General features: G+C 36.6%; 1 protein-coding gene across 9 annotated transcripts in view; it reads left to right on the top strand.

Moving 5' to 3' along the window:
- The window catches only part of MKLN1 (muskelin 1), a 283,551-nt gene that overhangs the window by 259,573 nt on the left and 11,834 nt on the right, over positions 1 to 12,144 (top strand). For all 9 annotated transcript variants that reach the window (XM_074315595.1, XM_074315597.1, XM_074315599.1 and 6 more), the window contains one exon: positions 6,339 to 6,393. In XM_074315595.1, coding sequence (XP_074171696.1) covers positions 6,339 to 6,393 — 55 coding nt within the window. The remainder of the gene's footprint in view (positions 1 to 6,338; positions 6,394 to 12,144) is intronic.

The following is a 12,144-nucleotide window of genomic DNA, read 5'->3' as shown; positions in this document are numbered from 1 at the left end:
AGAAAGTGAAGAGAGGTTGATGGAAGTGGAATGCTTGCTGCTTTGACACTTAGTTAGATGAGTGTTGTAGCAGTGTGGTCCCACCGATGTAGGCGGCTGACTCCATTCATCAGTAGTCCCTAAGCTTGAGAAATTTGTAGCAGATTATTGCTTTTCAGTTTTTTTGTTACATAGCATGAGATGGAAGCAGAAGAGTTAATACAGTGTCCTGTTTATTATTTGCCTTTCCACAGCGTGTGAATATACCTGCAACCAGTTTCATGATTTTACAGCCTGTCTTCCTATTAACTTCTGAGATTCCCTTTGTCACTTTTTCCCTTTGCCAGCCATTCTGTTCACGATTCATCTAGCAACATCTGAACTGTAATCCGTTTTACCTTCCACTCACTGAATTGGTGCTGATTGTATGTAGTTCTGCCCCTGACATCTGTTTCTCTATTAGTTGTTGCTTTGCTTTAGCTTTGTAAGAGCAGCGTCAAGCTGGGTTTTTCTCTGCTCAGCATTGACACAGGTTTCAGATTTGAGAGCAAATCAACTCCAGGCGCCAGGTTCATGGTACTTCCCAGCAGTAGAGCCTGCGTGTCCTTGGCACCAAAGCACAGAGATACTCTTTCAGAGTTGCCTACTGTGAAAATAAATCCTATTTCTCTTACTCAATCTTGGTCACAACTTTTCACGAGGTGGAGAATCATCAGAACACCCTGTAGAACCCCCTGAAGGGGTGCAGTTCATTGTCTTTCCTTGCGTCAATTCACGATACTATTTGAAATAAGGGAAATTACCCCAGTTTTGCCGAGTAGCAGAAAATATTTGATTTAATCTGTTGTGGTTTATAACTGAACATAATTGTAGAGAGTCCAGTAATGTTCGTTTTGTTAGATCATGCATTTGAAAGTTATAAATAGATTTCCTTGTGTTTTCTCCATAGTCTATCTAAAATGGCTATAACCCGGGAACATTCATTTTTTCTTATTTTTTAAAACCAAAACAAAACAGAATATTGCCAAGAAAATAATTTCAGCTGTGTGAGCTGCAAGTACGCCAAAGAAAACAAGACAGTTTGTTCTTAAAGCTAAGCTGATGGGAAAAACCAGAACAGGGAGGTATCTCAAGTTCAAACAGAGCCATTTCTTAAATTTTGGTAGTGGGTTCTCTTTTTCTCCTTTCCTCAATAGTCTCAAATTATGATTTTGTATGCCACAGACTTACATTCTGTTTCTTAAAAGTTTTATCTATCAAGAGGTCTATGGCCTCGTAGAAGTTAGTTAAAATGGTGTGCATGTGTGTCAGCGTCAGAATCACTTCAGAAACTTTCTCAACCAATACCCTCACCATAAGATGTTCTTCTGTCTGCTCTTATGTAACAGAAAACTGAAAATATCCTGACTTTGAGAATTACTGGTCTGTAAGATTATCGTTTTGTTGAAAAATGTGTGAACAGATTTTGTTTGGGGGAAAGAAATTTCTTGGAGACAGTTCCAGTATGTATACTTACAGTGTTTGTTAGTAAGGCATATAGCTCTTCACTTCCCTTTTAAGAAATCATTGCTCTTATCAGGAAAGACCTTAGCGCTGTTCATTTTCTGTAGTAGCTTTTCTTGTTCTCTGTGTGTGCCTTACAAAATTTTCATTATATTAAATGGTTATCTCAGCCCCTAAAAGTGGATTTTAGATGTTTCTCTTATTTTCGGAGGTGGTTATCATGATGGTGTTCATCATATTGCCTGTTGTTGGGGAAATGACTGCCAACTATATACCAAATCATGGTTCTTGGCTTTTGTCCAGCCTCCAGAACATGAGTTCTAAGTTAATGATGGGCTTCTAGTAAGCCTTATGAAAATGACATTTTTTCCTAGAAGAGGCCCAAGAAAAGTATATCTAAATCATTTTTACCATGTTTCAGAGAGGACTCTGTAATAGAGAAGGAACTCAAAAAATAAGTTTCCAAACAGTGTTGCGCATTTTGTATTAAGTACACTTCTGAGCTTCCTCGGGGCTGGTGTCATTCATTTAACAGATGTGTGTTGAGTCCCTGCAATACGCCCGGCGTTCTTCCAGGCACAGGAGGGATAAAAAGGGTAAAGGGAGATGAGAATTGGGCGGTTGCTGTATGAAATACGATGATCATGATAGACCGCTTTTAAAAATGAGATTTCCACAGACTCAAAGGATGTGAAAAAGTGACCTACGCTGATCATTTGGGGGAGATAGTTCCTGGCAAAGGGAAGGCTAGAACCAAGACCCCAGGGTGAGCGCATTCTGGTTTTGTTCAGGAGAACAGCAGGGAGGTCACTGTGGCTGAATAGAGGTGAGGGGGTAAGAGTAGTCCGAGCTGAGAGAAGAGCAGGGGTTGGGAGATCAGACTGAATGACTTCGTAAGCCATTGCTGGGGCTTTGACTTTGATTCTGGATGAGCAAGGAGCTAGTTCAGGGAGGGTGTTGTGCAAAGGAGTGGTATGATCTGTGTGTTTTAATTAGATCCCCAACTACTGTATTGAGAGTAGACTGAAGGAGAATGAGGATGGAGGCAGAGATTGTAGAAATCTAAGCAAGGGATTATTGTAGCTCAGACCAAAGTAGTAGCAGTAGAAATAGTGAGAAGGGAAATAGATTGGATTCTCAATATATTTTAAATGTAGGATCAACAGAATTTTATGGTGGATTGGATGTAAGGTTTGCAAGAAATAACTCCAAAGATTTTGGCAGGTGGGTGAAGTTACTATCAACTAAAATGAGAAGCCTCTGGGTAGACCTGGTTTGTGGTGGGTGGGTAGGAGGTGGTGACTGGAATCAGGAGTGTAATGTTGAATATATTCAGTTTGAGATGCATATAAAACAGCCAGCTGGAGATCCTGAGGTGATAGTTGTATGTTCAAGTGTAGAGTTTGGAAGAAAGGTCCTGATTTATTCAGATTATATAATATCACTAGGTACCTGTTAAAATCCTAGACCCGTACATATCAGTTTCACTTATTTAATCAGATTATTTAAATGACAGTTTTTTCCCCATCCTTTTATATGTAGAGCCAGTAAATCTTAGAAGTTAGGAAAGAGGAATAAGTGAACCCTTAAGTAGAAGAGAGAAAATGAGTCAAATAGGAAACAAACAATAGAAAAAATTTGAAAGATGAATAGTGAAACAAATTATCAACATCAAAAATGAAAAGGGGAAATCATACATACGTTAGAAGGTAACAAGGAGATATTATGAATAACTTTGTCAACAAATTCAGCAACTTGATAAAATGGACAAATTCCTTGAAAAACACCACTTACCAAAGCAGACACAAGAAGAATTAGAAAATCTTAAGGAACTCCATGTCAATTACAGACAGAAACTGACTTTGTAATTGAAAATTTTCTAACACTGAAAACTGTGCACCTCGATGGCTGTATCAGTAAATTCTTCAACCATTTAAGAAAGAAAAAACATCAATTCTACATGCTCTCAGAAACAGGAAGACTTTCTAACTCCTTTTATGGAGCAGCTTTACTCTGATATAAAAACCCAAGAAAATATTACAAGCAAAGAAAATCTCTCAGGAATATGTGCAAAATTCTTCATAAAATTTTACCTGATTGAATCCAGCAATATATAAAAAGGTTAATGCACATGACCAAGTGGGGATTTATCCTGGGAATACAAGATTGGTTTCACATTTGAAAATCAGTCATTTACTGCATTGACAAAGTGAAGGAGAAAAACCATATAGATCATCTCAATAAGGCATGATTGAGATGGCATTTGACAAAATTTGAAACCCATTCATGATAAAAATTCTTAGCAAACTAAGAATAAAAAGAAACTTCCTAATCTCATAAAGGACATCTATGAAAAACATGCCAACAGATATCATCTATTCAGCATGTAAGAAAAAGAAATAAACAGCTTATAGATTGGAAAAAAGGAAGTAAAATTGTTTGCCATTGTAGAGGACATTATTGTGTACATAGAAAACTCCACGCAGTCTACAAAACAATATACTAAGATAAGTGAATTTTAAAAGGTTACAGAGTACAAGGTCAACAGAAAAAAAATATTATTTTTATATTAACAATGAACAGTTAGCAAATGAAATTTTAAAATTTGTTTAGGAGCCGCCCGTGGCTCAGGCGGTTGGAGCTCCGTGCTCCTAATTCCGAAGGTTGCCGGTTTGATTCCTACATGGGCCAGTGGGCTCTCAACCACAAGGTTGCCTGTTCAACTCCTCGAATCCCGCAAGGGATGGTGGGTTCTGCCCCCTGCAACTAAGATTGAACATGGCATCTTGAGCTGAGCTGCCTCACAGATGGCTCAGTTGGTTGGAGCACAGGCTCTCAACCACAAGGTTGCTGGTTCAACTCCTGCAAGGGATGGTGGGCTGCACCCCCTGAGCTGCGCCCTCCACAACTAAGATTGAAAGGACAACAACGACTTGGAAAAAAGTCCTGGAAGTACACACTGTTCCTCAATAAAGTCCTGTTTCCCTAAAAAAAAATAAAAAAAAATAAAAAACTTGTTTATATTAATATCAAAAAACCATATATGTAGTAATAAGTCTGTTTTAAGAAATTAAAGAAGACCTAAATAAATGGAGAGATATATCACATTTATGGATTGACAGACTGAAAATTATGAAGATGTCCATTCTCTCCAAATTGGCTTTTAATTTAATAGTCTATCAATATGCCGGCAAGTTTGGGTTTCATCGTCGTTGTTGTTGTCGAAATAGACAAACTGATTCTAAAATTTATATGGGAATACAAAGACCCTGGAATAGTTAAAATAATCCTGAAACAGAAAAGCACAGCTTGAGGTCCCATATTACCCAATTTCAGGACTCTGTATAAAGCCATAGTAATCTAGGCATTGTGGTGCTGGCTTAAGAGACACATAGATCAATAGAACAGAATAGAGTCCAGCGATAGACCCTCATACATATAGAATCACTTGAGTTTTGTTTTTTGTGTGTGTGTTTTTTACCAGCTTGCCAAGTCCATTGGGTAAAGGAAAGTCTTTTTAACAAATGGTGCTGATATCTCAATCCCTATCTCGCATTTTACACAAAAATTAATTTAAGATGGATTATGGATATAAATACAAAACCCAACACAATAAACCTTCAAGAAGAAAACAGATTATCTCCACAACCTTGGGATGGGCAAAGATATCTTGGACATGACACAAAGGCACTAATCATAAAAGATAAAACTTGATAAATTGGATTTCAGCAAAATAAAACTTCATTAAAAAACATTATTTAAAAAATAAGCAAGCCACAGACTAAATAATATTTGCAGTAGGTATCTCTGACAGAGGACTGATACCCAGCATAATATAAAGAACATCCATATATTTTTAACGCTTCCTTTTTCCTAACTATTGCTTAGATAGTTACTTCTGGAATATTTGTGTACTTTCTAATCTTCAAAGGACCATTCATCAGTGCTGACAGACATTAGTGTAGTTGATGACTGAAAGTTGAAAGGTTGGGAGCATAGGTATAAAAGTACGTCCTGAGGAATCAGTGGCATCAGCCGCTCAGCCTTGCAAAGTGCCAAGTAACTCCATTCACATTCTACCCGTTTATCTCCTCTTATTCTTTCCTTTAACTTTCCTGTTTTCTATTATCCTCATTCAAGAGAAATATAAAAAATTCTCCTAAAATTTTTTTTTTTTTTTACCAATTTGTTAAATTACCAGTGTTGGCAATAGTTTTGTCTTATTTTGTTTTATTATTATTCAGTTACAGTGTCTGTTTTAAATGAGCTAACTGACTAGCCCAGGAATCTAATCAACATTTATATTATTTCAGTGTATAAAAGGCCTTTGAACCTTCATAATTATATAGCAATATAATTATACGTGATCGTGGAATCCCAGTCTAACTTGTAATGTAGGAATGGCCTATACATAATAACTATGCTTTTTTTTCTCAGTTTGATTTACACAGCAGAGACAGCGGGTATTTTATAGTAAGTAGCATGTGTTTATTTTTGAAGTGAGAATGCATATATACTAAGAACTGGTGTCCAGGGCTCCAATATGTCTATATGTAATAGATTCCCAAATTAATAATTTTCTTATTTCAGTTGACCAGTTGTTTGTTAATAAATACATATTTTAATAAATTTTTAAAATAAACCAATTCCAGGTCTTGGTCCAGTATTTTGAAAAACGACGAGCAGTCCAGTAGAAAAATCTGCATATTCTTTAAATGTGGTGTTCTTGCCACTCCATTTGGTAAATAGACTTATGTACAGAGACATATGGTGGCTAATAAGTGGTCAAAATTATAGAAGTTATTTTTTTCTGATGTGTTTAGCCAGCTAATTTGCCCCCTCTTTTTCTTTTACAGTTTCAGCTCCTCGCTTCAGCTCTGTTCAAATCTGGTTCAGATTTTACAGCTCTAGGTAAGTGTTCCAGTGTACTTTATCCCTTTGGGAGGTAGGCTTTGGTTTCTTTTCAATGAAACAGAGAATAAGATGGTTCATCTAAACAATGAAGTAAGATTCAAGGTAGAATGCAAAATTTCTAACAACCTGCTACAAGGTTATTTTCCAAGCATCAGTCACCAGTTCATTGATCAGTTTGCAGTTCCTGCTACACCAGTGGCTGGGTTATGCAAACAGATGGCAGTAGAAACATGATCAAAATAAATTAACTTGTACAGCATTGTTTTGGAATGCAGGCTGTATTACTGATACACATACTACGAGATAACGCTTGTTGCTTGAATGATTTTTCCTGTTTGTTCTTTGTGGAATTGTCTGGTGTCAACAGAATGGTGATGGGTAGGCAGTGAAAGAAATGTTTTGGGAGGAGAGAAAATGAATTATTTCTTAAAATGGGAATTTTTTGTACTTTGGTATCTTAATTCAAGACAAATTCTACTTGAAATATAGGTGTTTTTTAAGCCCCAGATATGGGCGTCAGTCTTCATGTAGGAGTACTCTCACTGACCATTATTGGGTTATTAAAGTGAACTAGACTGAGTAAAATGGGGAATTTTTAGAAGTTCCGGAACCCAGAACTTTAGTCAGGTGAATTTTCAAGGATCTTTTTGTTTAGTCATTATAGCTTCACTTTTTCAACAAGATAGTAGCCTTCTGAAGTATGGGAATGTCTAGCTTTTCTCTTGTCATTATAGAATATAGTCACACGGTGAATGCATGTTAATCCCATCGATGCCAGTGCTATTATTAGTTGCCTTAGAGTTGAGCGATACTATTGAAATTTTCTAATATATGTAATATAAATACTATTCTTTATCTCTGGAATAAAATAACCCTTTGGGATGTCAGTTTAATTCCTTCATTGTTTGTCATTTTGTCTCTTGAATGTGAACCATACCTCAAAGAAAAAAAAAGCAGATCATATGTAATTCCGGTATTTTTCACTGGGATGGGAAAGAATAGCAGTGTTTTTGGGGGTCTTGCCCTTTCTTTTTCCATAATGAGAAATGGAGCCTTCTCTACTGATGAAGGCAACATGATCCAGTCCTGAGGTCTACTTCCAGAGTATGTAGGGTTCCACAGGGCAACGCAGAGCAGACCGCTGAAACACATGACTCCAATAGGTTCTCCTAAAAATTTATAGTCATTTACAACTGTTCCATACATAAGGGCCTTTAAGAAAAAATGTTTTCAGGCTATTAGAAATCTCAAGTCTGGGATGAAGAATCTAGGTATAAGCATTCTTTTAGAAAGTTCACACCCTTTTGAATTTTATCATTTGAAACAGATTTAGTGATTTGTGAATTGAGAGCGTGGCACACAGCTCTTCAGTTGGAATAAATATGTGCCTTGTTATGTATGGATAACCACAGCCCAGAGGCATTATTTTTGTTATATTGGTGGGCAGCACTTAAGTGTCTCTGGCTGACTTATATTTAGCCTTTAGGACAAGAATTTCTTGGCAGTCATCGAAATATTTTGGGCTGTTTTCAGCAAATACTTTACCTGTAACTCCTTTCTTCTGTCTCTGCCCCTGTTCACTGCCAGCTAATATATTTTGTCAGGGACAGTTTGTTTTATTTGGATTCCAAACAAACATCAGACGCACTAAGAACGATACAAACACAATAGAAAAAAATGCAAAATGGGAAAATTCCTGTGGGGTTTTGTTTCCTACTTTGTTAAGAGAGAAGAGTGCAGTGTAGCGGTTCCGAGTCAGAATCTAAGGTCACATATCAGCTCTGCCACTTGCTAATTTTAAAACTGAGCTTGAGCAAGTCACCTTTCTAATCATTAATTTCTTCATCTATAAATGGAGGTAATGGGAGCATTTACATCAAGTTGTTGAGAGAATTACATGAAATAATTATGGAAAAGACTTAGCATAATAAAATAGTAAGTGCTCCATTCAGGGTACTGTTATTGTTGCCACCCTTAAAAATTGAATCCTCTTTGCAACATTGGTGAATTTGGATGAAGAGCAAATTCGCATCGTGTGCTAGTTTTAATAAGGAGAAATTTGATATTTATAAACAAAAAATACTTTTCATGAAATTTATAAACAAAAAGTACTTTTCATAGGTTTCATGCCTGTGTAGAGTTTCTGGTTCTTGTTTTCATTCATTTTCTTGTCAGATTTGTTTTCCCTTTATTCCTCCTAGAATTGAAATCAAATGGGTTATTTCATGTATAGATGTATACATCTTTAATGTATAGATACACTGAATATTTCATTTTCCAAATTCTCTAAGAAAAAAAAGGGCCTCACCCAAACTTTCTGACTGACTCCCTTCTAATTAATCCAGTTTATCTTAACCTCTTAGAATTAAGTAAAAGTATTGGGGGCGGCCGGTTAGCTCAGTTGGTTAGAGTGTGGTGCTAATAGCACCAAGGTTGCTGGTTCAATCCCTGCATGGGCCTCTGTGAGCTATGCCCTCCTTTAAAAAAAAAAAGGTATTAATGTTAAATATAATTTATAGAATTAGAAAGATAATGATTTATCAACAACTGGCATTATCTTAGTTTTGAAAAATTACTGACTTCAGCGAAAAATAACTTTTTGGAATCTTTAGTTTAGAGCTCTGGTGGCTGAGGGCGCTTATAAGCTTGGACCCAGGCATTTAGCTAATTTTAAGAGCAGTGTCTTGTTTCCAGAAAGTATGCTTTGGAGCAATTAAGTGTATTTTCAGCAAGGTAAGTGACAAGGAGGTCACATCTGGTCTACAGACCATATTGTCTGTTTTGGTCTTCACATCTCTCTTTATAAGTTTTACGGTCCAAATAGGATGTGCAAGTGTGAATTCAGACATGTGTTTAAAACATTTTATGTCTGGGATGTAGTGCTTTTCGGCCCTGTGTTGACAGTTGTGAATGAGGAGCCTTAAAAATTTCACCGCATGTGCTATGTTGTGCCCTTTTAACCTTTATACTTTTGCTATATCCACCAAATTTAGATTTCAGCAAGATACTTTCTTCAACCTCCTGTCTGTAGCTCACGTGTTTACAGGTGCTTTTTATATAATGAGTTTATTATTAGGAATAGAAAGTGTAAATAAAGAAACTTATATCCAGAAGAAAAATGAGAATTCTTGCTACTACTTCTTTTTCATCATAAATAGGAAAAGCTGCCTAGTCTGTGTAGGATGTTAATTTAAAAACATATTCCTAATAGGTCATTTTATTTTTAGAGCGGTCATTGTCTTTCGTCATAGTAGTAAGTGATAAAGTGATAGCTGATATTTATGGAGCAGTTACTATGGGGTCAGGTACTATTCTAAGCACTTTATATTGTCATAACTCATTTAATCTCCATAATGACCCTGTGAAGTAGCTGCTGTTATGATACCCTTTTATACGTGAAGAAACGGCACAGGGAGGCTAAAGTAACTTGCCCAGAAACAGTGCTAGTGAGTGCCAAAGCCAGGATTCAAACCTTCGTAGTATGGCTTCTACTCGAGCTCATTCCCTGAACCAATAACGACTACCTTTCATTGAGCTTCCCCAGTTTTCACCACTCTGAGTGATTAGTTCCTCGTTTCATTTGATGGTGAAAATGAACTGAGAGAAGCAGTAAACTGTGATTGGGATGAAACATGAGATTTAGAGTCAATACAACCTTTTTTTGTCCTAGCTCCGCCGTTTAAGTAGTCATGTTACTATTGATGAGTTTCCTAGCTCCCCACCCCTCTTTAATGTATTTTTTAAAAACATTGACTACAAGTGAAGCTTAAGATTCTCCTTGAACAGCTTTCCTCATCTCTGTCTGCACTCCTCAAGTGTAACAGCCATCCATATCTGGCAGATCTTTACACAAACACACACAACCATATGCACAGACATACAGGTGCAGTTGGTTCTCGTCATTTGCAGTAGTTATGTTCTGTGACGTCACCAGGAGCACTGAGTTCCTAAAGGCTGTACCGTTGTTCCTATGGGACACACAGAGGTAGTTTCCTGCCAGCCTCTGGTCACAGCATTTTCATCATCCAGTCAGTGTATAACCTTGCTTTATGTGTGTTTCTGTTTAAAGGTATTTGTGTATTGTTTATTGTTGTATTTGTATGTTAGTTATATTGTTGATTCATTAACATTCAACTCAACAGCCAGCAGCACTGTAAACTCATTTTTAAACCAAGCTTACCTAATACATGTATTTTCTCCAGAAGGCTCATCACAGCCCTCTGGCAAGTAGGAACACTATACAGCACTTCAGCACTGCACTTGGGGGCCATTCTAAGCAGTGAAGTCACCAAAAAAACCACGAAAGTGCCAAAAAACATGGCACCGATAGACTGTTTATATTATGAGAGCTGAAACAAGAAGGCAGAGCATCACCCAGTTCAGCCTTGGCTGAGAAGCATCTGCCAGTGACCACCAAGAGCCACAAGTATTGATGGGGTTACAAATAAAGTTTAGTGAAGAGGCAGATGCACAAATATGTGAATAATGAGAATCAATAATGAGGATCTCTGAATAGTGAGGATCAATTGTGTATGTGCACGTCACACACACATAGATTTATAGTTGTGTGTGTTCTGGTTGTGTTGATCACATAATGTAAAAACATGGATTCTGCAACATAACTCTTTAAAATTTAATGATGTGGCTCAGAGGTGTTCGCATGAAGCTACACTAGATCTATTGTATCATTAAGTGATACATAGTATTCCGTAATAGGATTCCATACATAGTATTCCATAATTTAACCCATTCATCTAATGATAGTGTAAGTTTTAATTTCCTCATTGGTAAATGTAAATAAAAGTAAAAGATGTTCTTTTGAGGATTAAATGAATTTCTAGCACATTGCCTACAAATTAATAGGCACTCAATGAATATTAGTTAATAAAAATAGATAAGTGGGCATTAGAATCAGCCAGACATGGGTTCACATTCCATTCTCTTCCTTTACCAGCTAACTGTGAGACCTTATTAAATTACTGAATTTCTCTTTAAGTTTTCTCATCTGAAAGTGGAGTTTATGTTAACTGCTTCATTGTTTTTTGTGTGTGTGTGAGAGGCAGTGAAATGAGGTTATACTCAAGTATCTTGCACACAGTGGTAACTTAGTGTTTCTTTCCCTCCTAAATCATTTGACCTCATGAAAATGGTATTACTTCTTTAGAGTACTATCACAGAATCAATACATCTTAAAATATACCACATTTTTGCAAATAAAGAAAACAAAGAAGCAAAAAACCCTAAAGTTGAATACAAACAGAAATAAACAAACTTGTTCATCAAATTGGTAACATTACCACAGAATTAGGGGAAAAAGATGAAATTAACCCTTTTTAGTATAGTGCTTAGATTATATACTCAGATATAATCTAAAAGCAAAAGCAGAGAATTTCTGCTGATAGTGACAGGGGTATAGTAATTCTGGAAAGTGTTTTGTATGGGTTTTGGGTTGAGCAAATGAGAAATATGATGTTGCTGGGAGCCAGTTTTCCTAGTGGGAGAAAGGAGATATAAATATGGAATGGGATAAGGAAAGGTAGAATCCCTGGAGGTTCTTAAAAAATTGGAATAAGCTAGGAAAACATGAACTCATGATTCTGTTTTAAAAACATCCACTGTATATGTAATATGTACATATAGGCCTAGAAACAACAACACCCTTGGTAATTAGCACAACCGATCTTGGTTTCTAATTTCCACCACTAAAATTTTTTACCTTGGATAAATAGTTGACTCCAGAGCTGTGAT

This window comes from Rhinolophus sinicus, linkage group LG11 (assembly GCF_036562045.2).
Source record: "Rhinolophus sinicus isolate RSC01 linkage group LG11, ASM3656204v1, whole genome shotgun sequence".
NCBI classification, from domain to species: domain Eukaryota; kingdom Metazoa; phylum Chordata; class Mammalia; order Chiroptera; family Rhinolophidae; genus Rhinolophus; species Rhinolophus sinicus.
The sequence above is the reverse complement of the archived record's forward strand: the minus strand, read 5'-3'. Positions and strand labels throughout refer to the sequence as shown.